This window comes from Camelina sativa, chromosome 7 (assembly GCF_030686135.1).
Source record: "Camelina sativa cultivar CO46 ecotype springtype chromosome 7, ASM3068613v1".
NCBI lineage: Eukaryota > Viridiplantae > Streptophyta > Magnoliopsida > Brassicales > Brassicaceae > Camelina > Camelina sativa.
The window spans coordinates 6,820,947-6,841,256 of record NC_141886.1 but is presented as its reverse complement, the minus strand read 5'-3'; the positions used below and the strand labels follow the sequence as shown (position 1 = coordinate 6,841,256).

The following is a 20,310-nucleotide window of genomic DNA, read 5'->3' as shown; positions in this document are numbered from 1 at the left end:
GTCGTGTTATTTCGTTCACATTTATTCATTGTAACCTTTCGTTTCCATCTTTTCGATGTCACATTTTATCCGTGTCTTTTCGTCGTAATTTTTCATAATTTTTTTAAAATGAATAAATGCAATCTACAGTCGTGTCGTCTCTTTGCAACATTACAATCATCTTTTTGTATATTTTATGAACCGCTACAACTTGTGCTCTTGTTGTCAAATATGATATGTAAATGATTATATTTTAAAATTTCTTTTTTTCTTAAATGCTAAAATTATGAATACATTGTATACGACACTATAAATTTCCTAAATAACCGTTTAATAAATTACAAATATTAAAAATATTAATTGAGGACCATTCTTAAAATGACATAATGTTTATTTTTTTAATTCATTTTAATTAATTATTTTAATATTGTTTAGCATAACTCAAACATATTTCTATTTCTATTTCCAAAATCAATTTTTACTTCATAAAAGTGAGTATAAATATTACTATTCAAACAATCAGTAAGAAAATTACCAATCCTCTAAAATTTATATAACTTAACAGAAAATTATCACATATTTTATTTATTTGAATCAAAACTCAGTTATAATATTCATAAATAAAAATTAATATATCTATTTTCATAAAGGCAGTATTGTAAATGAATATATAATATAAACAACTATCATTTTATAAATGAAACATATATTTATATAAAACAACATATAGTCATTAAACATTTTAACATATATGGTTAATCCATTGAGTGTACTTACTACTTATTTTTCTCCACATAAGATGTTGGTTACTTATCCTGAGTCACACATAAATAAATAATGTAATAAATATTAAAAGGAAACAATAATTGTTAGAACTTATAACAATAATATTTAGGTGTATAATGTTGCATCAATAATTTGCGCGTCTAAGAAAGATGGTCGGCCAAAGACGGCCAGATTCATTGCTCTCACATACTCCTCTTCTTTTTAGCAGTCAGAATCCAAAATCTTTTCAAACTTTTAAAATATTTTGATATTCAATATCTTTTGTTGTTAAGATTTCAATATGAGTGTATTATGACTAGAACTAAATATACAAATTCCCTTAACATATATGAAGTTGTAGATAAGTCTTTGTCGTCAAGATAGTTTATTGGACAATCATCTTAACCACCAATATTTACGTTGATCACCGGTTTTCCATCTTCTAATAAACTGAATATTCCCAACAGTAGAAAAATATTCACCTTGATATTTCATAATCATATATATTTTAAAAAAAATAGAAATATAGAAATAGATATTGTTTTCTATAATACAATTAGTTTTCTAATCAAAAAGCATGAGAATAGAAAAATATATACGAACCAATATGCTCTCATTTTCTGAAAAACCAACTTGAACCACATTTATAAACAGCTAAAACAAACCTTTTGGTTTGGATTTATACCAATAGAATGATAACCCTCGAAGAAGTATATGGTTAAAGAAAGTATCTTAAGATTACTTAAACGGAAACAAAAAATTATTTAAATATATTTTAATATTGTAGACACAACCATAGATATCAAATTTACCAAAAAAAAATGCAACGGTTCATGAAATAAATCAAAAATTTTAATGGTTCATCAAATACACGAAATTTGTTGTGGTGTAATTAAAAGGTTGCAACAATTCATTTAAATATATTTTAGTTATTTAAAACTAATAAATAATAATTTATATATGAAAAGTTCATCCAAGTGATATGATCTTAAATATTAAATATACTAATGTTGTAATGGTTCAATTAAACGGCTAAATATATTTTAATAAATTAAAAATAATTATATATGAAGATGTCTATTTAGAGACTGAATATAATTAAATATTACAATGATTCACAAAATATATCAAAATGCAATAGATTTCTCACAGTGATAAGACTTCACTTCTAACAAATTGTCTTTTAACTAATACAAATATAAAGAAAATTTGAATACGATGATGAGAAGTCATTTATATATAGATTTCTAAAGATGCGAACATTTGAATAGACACAACTGTTTATAAGAGACACAACTCTTCATTTGACAGACGCAGCTTTTGAGAGAGACGCAACTTTTGAGAGAGACGCAACCGTTGTTGTTTACTTTCAAAAAATAAAATATAAAATATTTTATGAAAAGATACGACGAAAAATCGCAACTGTTGTTGGTATTTATTCATATTGTTATTATTATATAGATTAAGAGTATATATACTAGATGACTATACTTTTAGAAATAATTCATAAAATAACTATCACCCATGTCCGTGTGTCCCCTATGCAACTTAAAATTACGTTGCTCTCCTCCCGTCTCCTTCTCTCTTCTTTCTCTTTCTTTCTCCTTTGGTTTATCTTTATTCTTCTTCCTCTTGCTTCCTTCTTCTTTCTCTCTCATCAAAATACAGAAACATCTCTCCTTTTTTTTTTCTTAATGGAAAGCTTCATAAAAAAACTCACCACCACCAACACAAATCTACTCCACCGAGTTTATCACCATCATCTCTGTAACAATTACCGCCTTCTCCATCATCTTTTATCCACCGAACTCATCACCGTCACCTCCGACCACCATCTCCTATATCATCACCATCATCTTGTTTTTTCTTTTCCCAACTGCTCTACTTTTCTCATTCTCTTTATCTCCTCCAACATCGGGACAAACATTTTTAGAGGAACTATGTGTTTTAATATTTTTACATGTATCGGTGTTTATCTATCATGTTTTTTTTAGAAAACTATTGTAAATCATAGTGTTTTTTATATAAATGACATGATATATTCCAAAGAATGATAATATCGCATGCTTTTTCTATTTACTCCAACCAAAAATGCTATTTTGTAATATCACATGCTATTTATATGATAATTACATGCAATTTAAACATGATTCATGCTATTTTTTAAAAGAACCCTATCACCACCTATGTAATTACTTTCACTCACCACCATAGACACCTCCGTAACAATTACAACCACCATCTCTTCCAACTGTAACCTCAACTTTAATTTGGGTACTCACTATGACTTATTGTAGCATTATCTCTCTGTATTTCTTCAGTCACAAAATATATCTCATATTGAACTTTCAGATTTTGTAAAACTTGTAAATTAGAAGGTTAATTTGGTAACTACTCTACCCCTACCCCACCATAAAAAGAGTCATTTACTAAAGAAAACTGACTCATAGTTATTTTCTTAATTCTTTTTGGATCCATGGTTATCTACCAAAGTTGCTCTAAAATTAAACTAGGTACTAACCCGCGGAAAACCGCAGGCTGAACATTTTTTTATGAAAAATTTAAATAAATTATTTTGTTATTATATTATTTATAAAAGTTTATGATTAAAAATTCAGTTTGTTTATATTAAAATTTTTGTATTTTAAAAATGTTTATTGAAAACCTGTGAATAAATATTTGCACCTAATGAATAAAAATTTTGATTCGTGCTGAAAAAGTTTTTTGATAAAATTTATAGTTATATACATATTATTCGATTAGATTTTTAAAACCTTAGCTGTTAATTTTATTTTTTTTAAGTACAAATTAGTTTTGATTCTAATAGATGTTTTTTTTAACTTTTCTACAATTTATTTTATTTTATGTGTCTCCAATTTTTGTTTTTTAATTAATTATATTTGTTTAATTAATTAATTAATCTTAATTTAGTTTTTTTAATGGCAATTGAATGTAATTTTTTTATACATTTTAAGGTTAGTTTCATATTTGTACTTCCCAATTAATATAGTAGAATGTAAAACTCTAAATAAATCCAAAAATAAAAATCAATTTCCTTTTCACCTTAGTAACCCTTGGTGGATAAGCTTCAGCAAAGGTGCAATAACACTATAAATACAATTGTTGAGTTGTGACAATTGTAAGAGAGAACATTCTTCTTCTTCTTTATTGCAGCAGGTATCGTGAACCACAAGAGGAGTCAATCCCTAAATTCTGAATCTTCATCTTCAATTGATTAATCTTCTTCATTCAATACAAGCTTACTCCGACATGTTGCAACTTAATGCGGCGAGGAAGGGGCAGGGTGAGGGTGTAACATCGGTCTGGTGGGACATCACGAGGTGTCCTCTCCCCCCTGACGTTGACGCTCGTCTGGTCGGTCCGTTTATAAGACGGGAGTTGAAGAAATTAGGCTACTCATCTGGTCCTCTCACCATCACTGCCATTGGTATACTATCAGAAGTTTCTTTTGACGTCCTCAAAGTCCTCGCTTCCACTAGGATCCACCTTCATCACGTCCCAACAGGTTAATATTTCTTGTCTTTCAAGTTTAGGGTTTATATTATACTATTAGAGTCTTAACTGATTGAGTTCTTTTCTTTGCTGAAACAGATTTATTACCTATTTTGGCTAGTTTGATGGCGTGGATATGGCATAATCGACCTCCGGCTAATCTAATGGACATATCTCTTCAGCAGAACTTCAGTTCTTTTCTTGAGCTCCAATCGTTTATATACAATAATCCACCTACGGCTAATATAATGGTCATCTCTCATCAGGAGGCCTTCGGTTCTTTTCTTGAGCACCAATCGTTTAAATACAACATTCTTGGGCCAATTTATAAATTTGATCCTCAGACTAAGCGACCTCCCACCACCATGAGAGAGTGTCCAGGGTGCTTCCCCTGGAAAAACTTACTGTCAAGCATCCGGGCAGATGCAATGTATTCAAATCCAGGGGCACTTGAGGAGGACGGGAAGTGTAATAGAATGGCTGAATCTACCTTATATTGCTCAGCATGCCTTCTTGGTCTCCGACGCTTTGACTATTTCACCAGCCATCTCGAGAGTAAAGTGTAAGATCAGAGAAGGAGATGAATGTTTCTGTATGTTTATCTTTGGGTATGAATACCAATATATATTGTTACAGAACGTAGCTAGCAAGACGTAATAATTACAGAGATTTGAAGAGAATATACAGAGCAGGATATGGTAACAAATAACTCTAAGGTCGTGATATATGGGATATGAGACCCCAAGATCGTGTAAAACTCTTTTTAGCCAGATGAGTTCCTTGGTGATGTAAGCCATTGCTCGGTACTCAGCTTCAGCAGACGACATACTTACTGTTTTCTGCTTCTTTGTTTTCCATGAGACGGGAGAAGTGCCAAGTTGAATAAAATAGCCAGAAACAAACCTACGTGTTAGACGACAGCCAGAGTGATCAGAATCACACCAACCAGTGATCTGAAAGTTTGATTGTGCGTTCAACAGGATGCCTTGACCAGGATTCCCTTTCAAGTATCGAACAACCCGTATAGCAGCTTCCCGATGATCCTCTCTAGGTGTCTTCATAAACTGTGCAAGAAATTGAACATAATATGCTAAATCCGGTCGTGTGGCACCTAGATAGATTAAACGACCAATCAAGCGACGGTACGGCTCTGGTTGTGACAGAAGAGGTGAGGAAGAGACTGCGAGTTTATGGTTTTGCTCTAAGGGGAAGGAATCAGGTTTGCATCCTAGCAAACCAGCATCAGCAATCATCTCAAGGGCGTATTTGCGTTGACTAAGATAGAATCCCCGTGAGCTGCGAGGGACCTCGATGCCTAAAAAATACTTCAGGGCGCCTAGGTCCTTCATTTTAAAACAAGAGGCCAGATAAGCTTTAAAAATTGTGAGAGCCTCAACAGAGTTGCTAGAGACTATCATATCGTCAACATATATCAGAAGATTAATCCGGATCCCTCCTTTATCAAAAACAAACAGTGAGTAATCCGATAAAGATTGAGCAAAACCATATTCTTTTAATGCAGTTGTCAGTTTGGCGAACCAGCAGCGAGGAGCCTGCTTAAGACCGTACAAAGATTTGCGCAACCGACAAACTCTTGTGTCATCAGCAGCTAAGTATCCCGGAGGTGGCTTCATATACACCTCCTCTTGAAGGTCACCATGCAGAAATGCGTTGTGAACATCCATCTGATGAACCGGCCAGTTATTTCCTGCAGCAACTTCAAGAAACATGCGTACCGTTTGCATTCGCGCAACATGTGCAAAAGTTTCACTAGAATCCACTCCTTCGATCTGTCTATTACCAAGAGCAACCAAACGTGCCTTGTATCGTTCAATGGTCCCATCCGAATTGTGTTTAATCTTGTAAACCCATTTGGATCCAATGGCTTTCTTTCCTGGAGGCAAATCCTCAATTGTCCAAGTCTGATTTTCTTCTAAAGCAACAACTTCAGACCCCATTGCTTGTGTCCATACCTTACTCTGAAGTGCTTGTTTATAATTTGTTGGTTCAACAGCCGACGTGATAGCGACCAAATACGCACGGTGTGGTTCAGAAAAACGGGAACAACTCACATAATTATTAATGGGGTAGAGAGATTTTGATGTACCTAACAGCCTCGTCTGAGCAGTATTGATCTGATAATCTTGTAATTTAACCGGAGGATTGCGATTACGCTCTCCACGGCGAAGCGGAATAGCATCTAGGACCGGACTGGCAGGTTCCACAGTGGGAGACGGGGAAGACGGAGGAGTCGACGTGAGGGATGGCGAAGGTGATGGTGTCGGTAAGGATGGCGACGGTGAACCGCCAGTATTAGTCGATCGACGAACAGAGTTGGGTGAAGAAGGCAAGGGTGATGTTGGAGACGTGATATTGGTAGTTGGGCTCAGAGGAGATAACGGGCCTGGTGAAACAATCGGGCCTTGAGATGGACTGTCGGAATCCTCTAGTGGACCGAGAGAATGAGAAGCCCATAATATGTTTTCTTCATCGTCCTCCATTGAATGTTAGAGCACCATTACTCCAGTATCTTAGTGGATTACTCTTAATTTTGGGGCCCAAAATTAGATTATAAAACCAATATTTGAGTCTAATATGCTTAGTATCGATTCTATGGATAGGTTTGAGAGTAACCCTTGAGCAACAATACATGTCATATTGCGATTGGTAAACTGATAAATATAAAAGGTATTTTTTTTTTCCTCATATTTTTTTCATTCTTTCTCGACATCTCTCTCTTCTTTCTCTTCTTTTTCGTTCATGGGAGATAAATCGCGAATCGTTTGTCATCGGAAAAACCAACCGATTAACATCATATCGTTGATTTATCCGGCTAAATCTCGATGGTTTTGGGTTAAACAGAGGGTGATTGGAGATTTTTTTGGCGTAACCCAGCCTATTAGGGTTTGTCATTTCGGTTCTCACGATTTGGCGACGGCGAAGGTTCCACAGTGGTGGGACAACGATGGCGGAGGAGTGGTGGGACAACGGCGGATGTCCGGCGAGGTCCACCGTCTAACGAATTGGAGAGATACGGTTCGTCTTCTAATCTATGTTTTTTTGTGTTTCTGTAATTCATCTCTGTATGGTCTTTAATTGTTAGGGTTTCATATTCATTCGATTGCTTGTTAGAATTGTTAATCTTTGCTGTCGATTTGACTTATTAAGCATCGATTGTGAGATTAATTTGATGTTAATCTTGGTTTTGAAATTTGTTTGTATGATTTAGGGTTTCGGTTTAATTAATGATTATTGTCTGATAGCTTTTTATGAATGAGTGGCTTATTTTGTATGATTTATGTTCTTGTTTTGTGTTATAGCTTTTGTGTTATAACTTTGTATGTTCTTGTAAATTTTTGATGTTCTTGTATTTTTAGAGTGTAAGTGTAGTTTGATGTTTAACAAGATTGTCTTGTTTTCTGCGAGGTTCTCATGAACTGGATATAGCGGTTAAATGATGAAGAGTGGTGTTGATGAAGTGGTTTACCGGTTGGACAGTTAAAATTGATAAGGTATGGTCATATAACTCTCATATGTTATTGTTAGGTTTTGAGTATGATGTGATTGGGATGAATGAGTTGGTTTTGTTGTTCTTGTTCTGTTTTGTTAATCTTTCTGTTATAGATTGTTCTTGTTCTTGTTCTAACTGTGAGTTCTTGTTCTAGTTCGGTTTACATATTAACTGTTCTTGTTCTGTTTTGATAAAACTGTGAGTTCTTGTTCTAGTTTGATGTTTTCTATAAATAATTGTGCTAAAAGGTATGATTTGGGATGTTTTGCCGTGTCATGTTTTCCTTTTTTGCTCAAGTGTTTTAAAATATTTTGAAACCTGATTGTTGTGCTTGTTCTAGTTTGTTTGTAGTTTGAATAAAAAGCATAATTACACGTTAAACATCAACTTTAACATCAACTTTAACATCAACTTAAACATGATTGAATTTGAATTTAGTATTGACATTAAACATCAAGTTTTGGAATATTTGTACACAAGTAGATTTACTGAAAAGTGATTCAGTATTGAAAAGTATATCTCTTGTCAACTAAACACTCATTTGCCTTTTACCTCAAATAAACTTTACTTTTTCTATCTAACCTTCAGTTAAAAAGCTAACCTAACCTTGAGTTCAATATAAACCCTCATTGTTAAACAATATAAACCCTCAATCTACAATCCCTTATAGTTAAACATAAGCTTTCATTAAACACAAACAATGTCTTCTAGAAATCCTGATCGTTTGTCATCAGAAAATTATGTTGATCTTTTAAATTCCCAAATAGATCCCAACTTTTCTGATAATCCTAACCCTCCACATTCTGCTCAATCCTCTCAGCCTATTCAATTTAGCAACCCATTCTCTTCTCATCCACCCCACTTTACCTCAACATTCTCTTCTCAGCCTCGTAACTTTAGCCCAAAATCCGAAACTGAAGACTGTATAGAGGTTACAGTTGAAGAGACTGAAGAAGACGGCGGCAGAGGAAGTAGGAAGCGGTGGACAGCAGAGAAAGATGTCAACCTCATAAGTGCTTGGTTGAACACAAGCAAGGATGCAGTTGTAAGTAATGAGCAGCGGTTAACTAGTTTCTGGAAGCGAGTTGCAGAATATTACAAAGCAAATGATGGATCAGCCGGTTCAAGCGCAAGAGGGCCTTCACAATGTAAGGCTAGGTGGAACAAGATAAACCTCCAAGTGAACAAGTTTGTGGGATGTTACGCACAAGCAAGTACAAGAAGGAAAAATGGAGAATCAGAAGATGACGTGATGAGAATGGCGTATGAGCTTTACAATAATGACATGAAGAAGCCATTTATGCTTGGACATTGCTGGAGGGAGCTGAAGCACGATCAGAAATGGATCATAGAAGAATGTAACCACAAGAGGACTAAGCTTGCATCTGAGACTACTACTACGAGCAATGATGGACCTGAGAAGAGGCCTCCGGGTATTAAAGCTACAAAGAACAAAGGGAAGAAACCGAGTGTTAGTATTGATGTTGAGGATGGTTCTGTTCGTAGGTTGGATAAGATCATTGCAATGAAGGATCAAGAACAAGCTGCTAAAGAGAGGCACAACAAGATGAGATTGCTAGACAGCTTAGTTAACAAGAGTGAACTAACACCCGCTGAAGTGCTACTTAGAGACAAACTAGTAGATCAAATGTTGACAAACATTTAGGTTTCAATTCTTTTGATTTATTATGTTTAACTCTTGTGTGTCTTTCTCATGTTGTCACCATTCTATGTCTCTCATGTTCGTATGTTTTGTTGTGATTAACTCTACTTGTATTCTTTTGTTTCAGGTTTCGGGTCATGAAATGTAGCTGAGGACAGTCACATGAAGAAAAGAAGCTGTCTTGTTGTGGAACATGTCACGGATTCGGGATGTTTTGTTGATGTGAAGGGTTATGTCTAAATGGCTTTTGATGTTTGTAAGGATAGTATGGCTTTTGTAAGGGTTATGTCTAAATACCTTTTGATGTTTGTAAGGGTTGTATTTATTTGGTTGTATTTGTTTGGCAAGGACAGTCACGGTTCTATTTGTTTTGGCAAGGACAGTCACAGTTCTGCCTTTTGTAAGGGTTGTAGTTTGTTTGCTTGTGTCTCTACTGTTAGTCTATATATTGGACAACTTTTTCTTCTTCATTTGCAACAACATTTACTCCATTACACCCGCAAACAAACTCTCTTTCCTCCTATCTTCACTTCTCCTCCTATACCAAATAAAACATAAACTTCCATTACAAAAACCTCCTATACCAAATAAAACATAAACTTCCATTACAAAATCCTCCTATACCAAAGAAAAAGCCTTCTCCATTACAAATAAATTAAACTTCTTATAAGCCTTCTACTAAACCCAAATTGTCAAAAGATGTCTAATTGGAGTTCCGATCAAGAAGTTGATGATATTGTAGAGGACGAAGTTGATAGTATAGTGGAGGATATCCAATACAACTACACTCACCCAGATGTACCATCATCTTCAATTATCCAAAGAGTCAACATTAATAGAGACCGCGAAGAAGGTCACGTTCGGCTATGGAATGATTATTTTAGTGATAATCCGACTTACACTCAAGCTATGTTCCGCCGTCGCTTTAGAATGAACAAACCATTGTTTCTTCGTATTGTTAATGCTATTGAGAATGGAGTCCCATATTTCAGACAAAGGCGAGATGCTACTGGAAGGCTCGGCCTTTCTGCATTTCAAAAATGTACGTCAGCTATTCGTATCATGGCGTACGGATGTTCGGCAAATGCAATGGATGAATATTTACGACTCGCTGAAACAACCGCCCAAAAATGCCTTCTACATTTTGTTGAGGGAGTTATAAATCTGTTTGGAGACGAGTATCTCAGAAGACCTACGGCGGAAGACCTCCAACGATTGATGAATATTGGAGAACATCGGGGTTTCCCCGGAATGATAGGGAGCATAGATTGTATGCACTGGGAGTGGAAGAATTGTCCCACTGCATGGAAAGGACAATATTCACGTGGATTTGGAAAACCGACAATCGTACTAGAGGCAGTGGCATCACAAGATTTATGGATTTGGCACGCATTTTTCGGACCACCAGGTACGTTAAATGATATCAATGTTTTGGACCGCTCACTGGTCTTTGATGATATCCTAGAGGGCCGAGCTCCGAGAGTTTCATACGTTGTCAATGGAAGGCAATACAAAATGGCGTACTACCTAACTGACGGTATCTACCCCAAATGGGCAACTTTCATCCAATCCATTACACTTCCACGTGGTCGAAAAGCAAAACTCTTTGCTCAAAATCAAGAAGCATGTTGTAAAGATGTAGAGCGCACATTTGGAGTCTTGCAAGCTCGATTTGCAATCGTGAAAAATCCCGCACTTTTTTGGGATAAAGGAAAAATAGGGAAAATAATGAGAGCATGTATCATCCTGCATAACATGATAGTGGAAGACGAACGACATGAATACAATTTCTACTATCCAACAGAGTTCTATCACGGAGAAGGAAGCGGAACTTCCCAAGTCGATTTATCGTATTCTACAGATATGCCAACAACTAGAAATAATATGATGCGCATTCGAAATGACCTTCATGATACACAAATGCATGATCGTTTGGAAAAAAACTTGATTGAGCATATCTGGCAAAAAAATTGGACAACCGCAAAATAAATCTTATTCCGACTTTTGTTTAATATGTTTAATATTTCAACTTTTGTACTATATGTTCAATATTCCGAATTTTGTAAAATATGTGTAATATTCCAAAGTTTGTAAAATTGTATTGTTTTCAATTTTATGTAATAGAAAATATTTAAATAATTGTTTTGTCATTTTAGATATTTAAAGTTTGATAATTAATCAACATAAAATAAAAAATTATTATTTAAATGCTTGAGCATCTTTTTTTTGGGTTCTCTAGTAATAGGGTGATTTTGCTTAAGTTTCTCTTAGAGTTACTTTACTAAATTTATTATTAATTATATAATTAATTAATGTGAGAGTAACTATGGTGGGTTACTCCACTAATGATGGTCTTATGAAGATCGGATTGAATGAAAGGAAACTCTGTTTCACAAAACCGTACATCCCGAGATATCAAAAATTCATTTGCATCAAGATCATAGAGTCTCCAAGCCTTTTTTCCATAAGGATAGCCCACAAATATGCATTTCCGACTGCGAGAGGCAAATTTTTCACCCTGATGACGGTGATTATGGGCATAACAGAGGCTCCCGAAGACTTTCAAATGATCGTAGCTGGGAGCAGTCCCATATAATATTTCATAAGGAGTGATGCCGTTTAAAACAGAGCTTGGGGTACGGTTGATTATATAGCCTGCTGTCAAGATGCACTCTCTCCAAAACGTGATTGACAAGTTTGATTGGAATCTCAACGCTCTAGCCACATTCAAAATGGCGATGTTTTCTTTCAGCTCGTGCATTCTGTTGAGGGGTAGCAACACAAGAAGTTTCATGAACAATTCCTTGACTCCGAAAGAATGTACCCATACATGTGAATTCAGTTCCATTATCGCTCCTTATTCACTTTACTTGTTTTTGAAATTGTGTTGTAGCCATGGCAATCAAACCTTTCAGATTTGCAGCAGTTTCAGTTTTGTTATGTTGTAGATATATCCATACACTACGAGAGTAATCATCAACGATGGTAAGGAAGTAACGAGCACCGGAGGAAGAGGGAGTGCAATAAGGACCCTAAATATCACAGTGAATAAGTTCAAAAACAGACGATTTTTTAATTGTACTTATTGGAAAACAAGAACGTGTTTGTTTGGCACGGAAACAGACATCACACGCCTTATTGTAAATATCAGAATCAACAGAAACAGAAACTTGCGGAAGTGAACCAACTACTCTTGCAGATGGGTGACCCATCCTTTGATGCCACAACGTGTAAGCCTTTGCTTCTTGTGTAGTGAAAAGTGCGACGGATTCGGTTCTGCAGAAGCGGAAGGTTCCACCGTCTCGCTTACCCGCACCAATCATCATCCTCGAACCGTGGTCCTGAATGACAAGGAACTGGTCAGCCATTTGTACAATACAAGTATTCTCATCCATCAACTGCCCTAGAGAAATAAGATCATATTGCAACTCTGCTACATAAAAAACTGGCTTCAAAATCAGATTGGATCCCAACACAACAGTGCCTTCTTGACAAGATACCCGTTCGCGTCCATCGGCTAACACAACTAACACCGGTGACATAGGTCTCACATTCGTAAGAATGTCATAGTTGTTTGTCAAATGGTGAGAAGCACCAGTGTCTAATATCCAAGAAGGAAAGGATGACTTACTAGACTGTTTCTCGTTGCTAGGACCAGCACCACTATGGGATCGACCATTCAGCAACTTGACAAGGTTGTTCCATTGAACGTCGCTCAGCTCGCTAACCCCATCACGATCCTTCTCCGTGATCACATAGTTGGCATGTTCTTGAGATGAAACCGGTGGAACATGGACAACATTCGCATAACTCATGGGACGACCACGACCAGAAGAAGGGAGACCACTACCACGACTCTTCCCTTGCATCGTTCTCCTGCGAGGTCGGTCACCCCACCACTCTCGATAACCAACCACGGCAAAGCAGCTATCGGAAGAATGACCTCCACGATTGCAGTGTTTGCATAGAGCTTGTTCAGGACGAACCGAGGATTGCATTCGAGGTCGTTGTTGGACAGCAAATGCAAAGATTTCAGGAGCCGCCTCATTCTTTGTAACATTAGTGCGCATGTCTTCTTCCTGGCGGACAACGTTATACACTTCCTCCATTGGTTGAATCGGAGTTCGTGAAACCAAACTCGACCTCACCGTATTGAAGGAATCATCAAGACCAGATAAGAAATCATGCACCTTATCTTCCTCCCGATCTATTTCTTGAAGAGAGATCAAGTCGCACTCACACTTTCCGCATTGACAAACACGCAAAGGTCGGTGAGTAGCCATGCTGTCCCATATGCGGTTTAGTTTCCCATAGTACGCTTCAATAGCGAGACCCCTCTGTTTGCAACATGCGAGTTCCACCTTGAGTTGTTGGATACGGGGACCGTTAGTGACAGAAAAGCATTTCTTCAGATGATCCCACAAGTCCTTCGCAACATCACAATGAGAGATGTTGGAACGAAGTGATGGCTCCACCGTCATGCGGATCCAAGAAACCAACAAGGCTTGGATAGTCCACCAATCTTCAAGATCAGGAGATCCTTCTGCTGGACGAGCAATGGATCCATCCAAGAAGCCAAACTTCTTGCGGGAACAAAGAGCTGTTTTTATTCTACAAGCCCATTCGTCATAATTTGTTCCTTTCAGCAACGGAAGTGATCTCACAGCTCTGGGATTGTCAGCAGCACTCAAATCGTAGGGCGAGATCTTACGTCGCACCTCCATAGTCGTCGGGGTCGGGTTTGTATCGGTCGTTTCACTCATGTTCAAAAGAAAAACAAAAAAATTTGTGTTTCAGGCTCTGATACCATGTAAGATCAGAGAAGGAGATGAATGTTTCTGTATGTTTATCTTTTTGTATGAATACCAATATATATTGTTACAGAACGTAGCTAGCAAGACGTAATAATTACAGAGATTTGAAGAGAATATACAGTACAGAGATTTGAAGAGAATATACAGAGCAGGATATGGTAACAAATAACTCTAAGGTCGTGATATATGGGATATGATTGCAGGGACAATAATATCCCATTATAAAGTACATGCAATTGAAGTAAGCATTCTAGCCAAGCTATATATTTATATTTATATACTCTATTTGATTCAGCAAACACTTTCCATATAGTTATGTTTTGCCTTAGTTTGACCCCATTGTTCTCTTTTGCTTGTCGTGCAGGAAATGGAATATTACAGCCTTGAGGGAGTTGTGGCTGCCCGTGAATTTCGTTCTCATTCTCATTCGGAGGATGGTACTGCCATCCGAGAATTGATAAATCAAATTAGAGAAAGTAAAACTGCGGCTTGCAAGAGACGGAAGAGATGAAGAATAAGAAGAAAAGTAGCATATGTTCATGGCATATGCTGTTGTTCTTTTCTTAAGGCATTTTCATATGGTGCTTTTTTTAACCGATTACTTAAGGCTTTTTTTTTTTTTAATCTTGAAGTCTCGTTTTTTACCTACAATTATCTAATACTTTTATGAACATGTCTTCTTTGGTACCGAAATACATAAGGGATAATACTGTTTAACACAATTGGTTTGAAGGAAGGATCTGACTTTCAAGATCATCAGATTTTGTGATTTTAACTTTATATCTGATTCAGACATGATATTATATAGATTTGTTTTTGCAGTTACACAAAATCTTGAATGTTCGAAAATTATAGAGCTGAAAATCTTTTTTGTTGCTTTTCTCTGAAACCAGTTTACAACTCAGGAGAAGAAGTGATTGGTGAGACGTACTTAGGAGATTTATAAACTCCATAGGTTCTAAATTAAGTACAAGCTGCTCGGCTGAGGTGACGATTAGGACATATCCAAATAAACAAAAGTTATATAGATAGACGATGCTTCCAAATCCTGAAGCCTTTAAGAGAGGATGTGAAAGCTGGCTAAAATGGAAAGCAGCTTCCAATTGTGGAGATGTGGAAGAGAAATCTTCTATTAACTTTGATGTAAAGAATATTTCTCATTAATGAATCAAAGTCAAGATACAAGAGTATTTATACTGTACAATTAGTATATAGAGAAGTAAGCTAAGGGAGACTTATCAACTCTAATATACAGAGTATTAACTTATATGATATAAGTCAATATACCCCCCCCTCAAGCCGATACTTCCTTAGAAGAGTAAGCTTGAAATCGACATGCGCTGTAGAAGATGATGAAACGGGCCAGGGTGAAGCGGTTTCGTAAGAATATATGCGAGCTGGTTTCCAGTGTCGAGGTGAAAATGTTTGAGGAAACCATTCTTGACCTGATCGCGTGTAGTGTGGCAATTAATCTTGACATGTTTTGTCCTCTCATGGAAGACATCGTTGTTCGCAATGTGAATAGCTGATTTATTGTCACAGAACAACTTAGCTTGAGAAGTAGGCTCAACCCGTAAATCTTGTAATATCTGTTTGAACCAAAGAAGTTCCTTCGTCGTCTGAGCCATACTCCTGTACTCTGATTCGGTGCTACTGGAGCTCACTATATCCTGTTTCTTCGACTTCCAAGTAATCAAAGAGTCACCGAGGAAGATAAACATACCAGAGATTGATCGTCTAGAATCTTTTCAAGTTCCCCAGTCAGCGTCAGCAAAGCCATTCAAGCAAATCTCAGAGGAAGCAGAGTAAAATAGACCCTGTCCAGGGCTATTCTTCAGGAATGTTGCGAGCAGCTTGAAAATGTGCATCAGTAGGACAGGAGAGGAATTGACTCAACCGATGTACAACAAAGGTAATATCGGGTCGAGTGATACATAAGTAGAGTAACCTGCCAATCAATTCTCTATATGGTCGTCCATCAGATAAAAGAACACCAGTATCTTTGGTCAATGTCTCCTTCGGATCCATGGGAACAGACTTAGGCTGCACCCCAACAAACCTGCATCAGCCAACAAGTCTAAACAATACTTCCTCTGACAAACAGAAATTCCTGTGGAGTTCCTGGCTATCTCCAAGCCAAGGAAAAACTTAGTCGGACCAAGATCCTTGATCTTAAACTGTTTCGCCAGAGTAGCTTTGAACGCAGCAACAGCTATATCACTATTGTTGGCGATGAGAATGTCATCAACATAGAGTAGTAAGGCAGTATATGAAGTACCTTGTTCTTTGACAAACATTGTATTATCCGCATAAGACTGAATAAATCCATCAGCAAGAAGAGCCTTGGAGAAGCACTTGTACCATTGTTGGGAAGCTTGCTTTAAGCCATAGATAGACTTATTTAGTTTACACACTGCATTAGGAGGAAGAGAAGTACCAGGAGATGGTGTGTATCCTTGTGGCAAGCTCATGTAGATTTCTTCATCCAAGTCACTGTGCAGAAAAGCAGTGGTAACATCCATCAGAGTCAAACTCCAACCCTTCTTGGCTGCTAAATCCAACAAAAGTTTCACACTAGCCAATCTTGCAACCGGAGAAAAAGTATCAAAGTAATCGACACCCTCTTGTTGTGTAAAGCCCTTAGCAACCAATCGAGCTTTGTAACGCTCTATGGAACCATCAGCATAATATTTGATGGTATAAACCCATTTACAACCCACCACATTCTTACCTGGTGGTAATGAAACAACATCAAAAGTCCCAGCAGCCTTCATAGAATCCATTTCCACATTCATAGCCTTCGTCCAATATACAGAAGCAATGGCTTGCTGGAAATTTTTTTGTTCGGTTTCAACAGAAACAGAGAGGATATACTCTTGATAGAAAGGTTTGAAATTTGTGTAGGTGATGTAGGAAGTCAAGTGATGAGAAGACGAAGTAGGTGAAATTCGAGTAAGAGAACAGTGATAGTTAGAGAGATAACCTGGTACCTTAGACGTTCGCCTCGGCCTGACCTTTGGTGATGATACAGTGGTTGTCTCAGTAGGCACAATCTCAGATACCGAATTACTTTCACCAGGGATAGACGATTGATGTGAATGAGATGATGTAGAAGATGATGGTAATGAACAATAGCAGATGATAATGGAGGTGATAATGGCAGAATAACACTATCAAATATGTCAGGAGAATGCAAAGAATTGTTCGTTGTCTTGAATGGAAACGTCTCCTCATGAAAAATGATGTTTCGGGTAATGGAAATGATATTGCTCTCCAAATGTAAGACTTTGTAACCTTTGTAACCAAATGAGTAACCTAAGAACACACATTGATCAGCCCTAGGACTAAACTTGTGTCTATCTTTCTGTAAAGTGGAGACATAGCACAAACAACCAAAAGTCCTAAGAAAATGATAGTCAGGTGATTTTTTGTTCAACAGTTCAAAAGGAGTCAAGTTCTTTAGTAAAACAGATGGAGTTCGATTAATGAGGAAAACAGCAGTAAGCAAGCAATCACTCCAATAAACCAAAGGAACATTTGATTGAAACAATAAAGCTCTTGCAACATTAAGTAAATGTTGATGTTTGCGCTCAACAACAGAGTTTTGTTGAGGAGTGTATGCACAAGAAAATTGATGAATCATGCCATGTTCTTTAACTAGTTCAGTGAAAGCAAGTTCAGGAGCATTATCAGTTCGAATAGCCTTAATAGTTGATCCGTATTGAGTAAGAACATACTTGATAAAAGTTGGAAAAACAGAAGTAATATCACTTTTATTTCTTAATAGGTAAACCCAAACAGCTCGAGTACAATCATCTACTATGGTTAAGAAGTATTTAAAACCCTCTACAGACGCAACTGAAAAAGGACCCCATATATCTAAGTGTATAAGTGCAAATGGTTGTGAAGACAAGTGATTATTAGACTCAAAAGGAAGACGTTTTTGTTTAGCTAATGGACAAACATGACAATGACTCTTATCAGATAAAGAAGACATAGGCAAGGGTAAAGTACCAGAAAGAATCTTTAACTTGTCAGAAGATGGGTGTCCGAGGTGTTGATGCCAAAGATGTCCATCGACCTTCAAGGATCCAGTAAAATGCGGAAGTGATGAAGATGAAGAAGTGAGTGCAGAGGATGATGCTTCAGGTTGTAAGATGTACAAATTATGAAGAAGTAAACCTCTACCAATCATCAAGCCCTGAATAGACTCCTGAAGATAACAAGAATCAGGATAGAAATGAGCTGAGCCACGATTGTGATGTAAGAGACTACTAATAGAGATCAAATTAAATTTGAAAGATGGAACATGCAGAACATCATGCAATATGAGTGATGGTGATAAATGAACAGAGCCACAATGTGTGATATCCACCCTATCTTCATTCAGTAAAGAGTCTGTGACTCCAGAAACTGTTATTGTATCATTAAAAAAGGTCAGATCAGAGCAAACATAGCTAGTGGCACCAGTGTCAATAATCCAACTACCATGAGGTATTGTTTTTGATAATGAAGAAAGGCATTGATGTTGAAAAGTGAAACAATTATTTTCAAATCTGAGTGAAGTAGAAGGAAAAACAGTTGGAAAAGAATGAGTACTAGAAGAAGATTGAATAGCCATAACACCATGCTCTATAATAGACGAGGCCTGTGAAGATGAAGCTGGAGTCTCTGAAAGCTTAACTTGAGCATTAAGTTGCTGAATCAAAGAGTGGATTTGTTCACTACTCAATGTACTGACATCAAGATTCACCGCAGTAGACATAGATGGAGTAGAGGAAGTCTCGGTCATCACATTAGCCACAGTATGTGTCGTAGGACGAGGATTAGTTGGTGTGTTCCCTCTGAATTGAGCTGATGACATAGCAGGGCGTTGACCTCCTTGGTAGTTAGCAAAACTACTCTTGAAACCAGGAATGTAACCTGGAGGATATCCATGCAATTTAAAGCATTTTTGGATAACATGACCACTCTGGCCACAATGTGTGCAAACAGGTCTTATAGGAGTCTCAATAGGAGCAGTAGCTTGAAAGATCATACTGTTTGGTTTAGGTGTGATACTCGTCTGTCGTTCATCCGAAGTAACCATGTTGAAAGCCTCTTCAATATTAGGTTTTGGCTCGAGCATGAGGAGGTGACGTCGAGTTGATTCATAAGATGCATATAACCCCATCAAGAACTTTGTAACACGACTCCGTTGTTGAAGCTTCTCCCACAGAGTGGCTGCATTACACTCACACTTCCCACAAGTACAAACAGGGAGCTCAGCATAGTTTTTATATTCCTCCCAAAGAGTCACCAACGTCGTGTAATACGAAGTAACATCCATAGACCCCTGCTACAAAGAACTTAATTTCTGTTCTAACTCATATACTCTAGGAGCATCATCTTGTTTAAAACGTGACATCAGATTATTTCAGATACCTTCAGCAGTAGAGATATATAACAAACTCATACCAATCTTCTTATCCATAGAGTTGATGATCCAGGTAGTGATCATATCGTTACAGCGAGACCACGATCCATAATCTGGATGATCTTCAGAAGGCTTATGAATCTTACCATCAACAAACCCAAGCTTGTTTCTGACATTAAGAGCAATACGCATCGATCTTTTCCAAGTATAGAAATCAGCTCCAGACGTGAGACGATCTGATACAATGTTCATCCCCGCATGATCTGAGCTATGAAGGAAGTAAGGATTGGCATAGTGATCCACCGGAGAAGATGAATCCGATGATGAGTTAACCATTTTTCAGATCCGAAAGAGAAATCAAGATTGTGAGATGTTGGGCAACAATCCAAAGCAAACAAACAAGCTAATCCAATAACCATAGCAAGCAAGTAAAAGAGAATAGAAGATGCAAAGCGAAAGAGTGAATCAACGAACAAAAAAGAGCAACGAGCGTCACAAGATTCGCGAAAGAAATTGATAGAATCTGACGCCGTGAAGCACTCATTGAAGAGATTTAGCTTCGCAATTGGAAATTGAAAGCAAAAATATGAAGATGAACGAGTTGATTAGAGTGAGAAACGAAGAAGATGAACTCAATCGAAGCTCAAAA

At 37.0% G+C, this 20,310-nt stretch overlaps 2 protein-coding genes across 2 annotated transcripts; one reads left to right on the top strand and one right to left on the bottom strand.

Annotated features, from left to right (window-relative positions):
* Positions 1 to 4,014: 4,014 nt before the first annotated feature.
* On the top strand, positions 4,015 to 4,626 carry LOC147940965 (uncharacterized). Its single transcript, XM_087458334.1, has 3 exons — positions 4,015 to 4,270; positions 4,357 to 4,471; positions 4,602 to 4,626. Exons 1-3 carry the CDS (start codon positions 4,015 to 4,017, stop codon positions 4,624 to 4,626), a joined length of 396 nt encoding a protein of 131 aa, XP_087314460.1.
* Positions 4,627 to 19,661: 15,035 nt separating this feature from the next.
* On the bottom strand, positions 19,662 to 19,997 carry LOC147940964 (uncharacterized). The gene has a single exon (XM_087458333.1). It carries the CDS (start codon positions 19,995 to 19,997, stop codon positions 19,662 to 19,664), a length of 336 nt encoding a protein of 111 aa, XP_087314459.1.
* Positions 19,998 to 20,310: the final 313 nt, after the last annotated feature.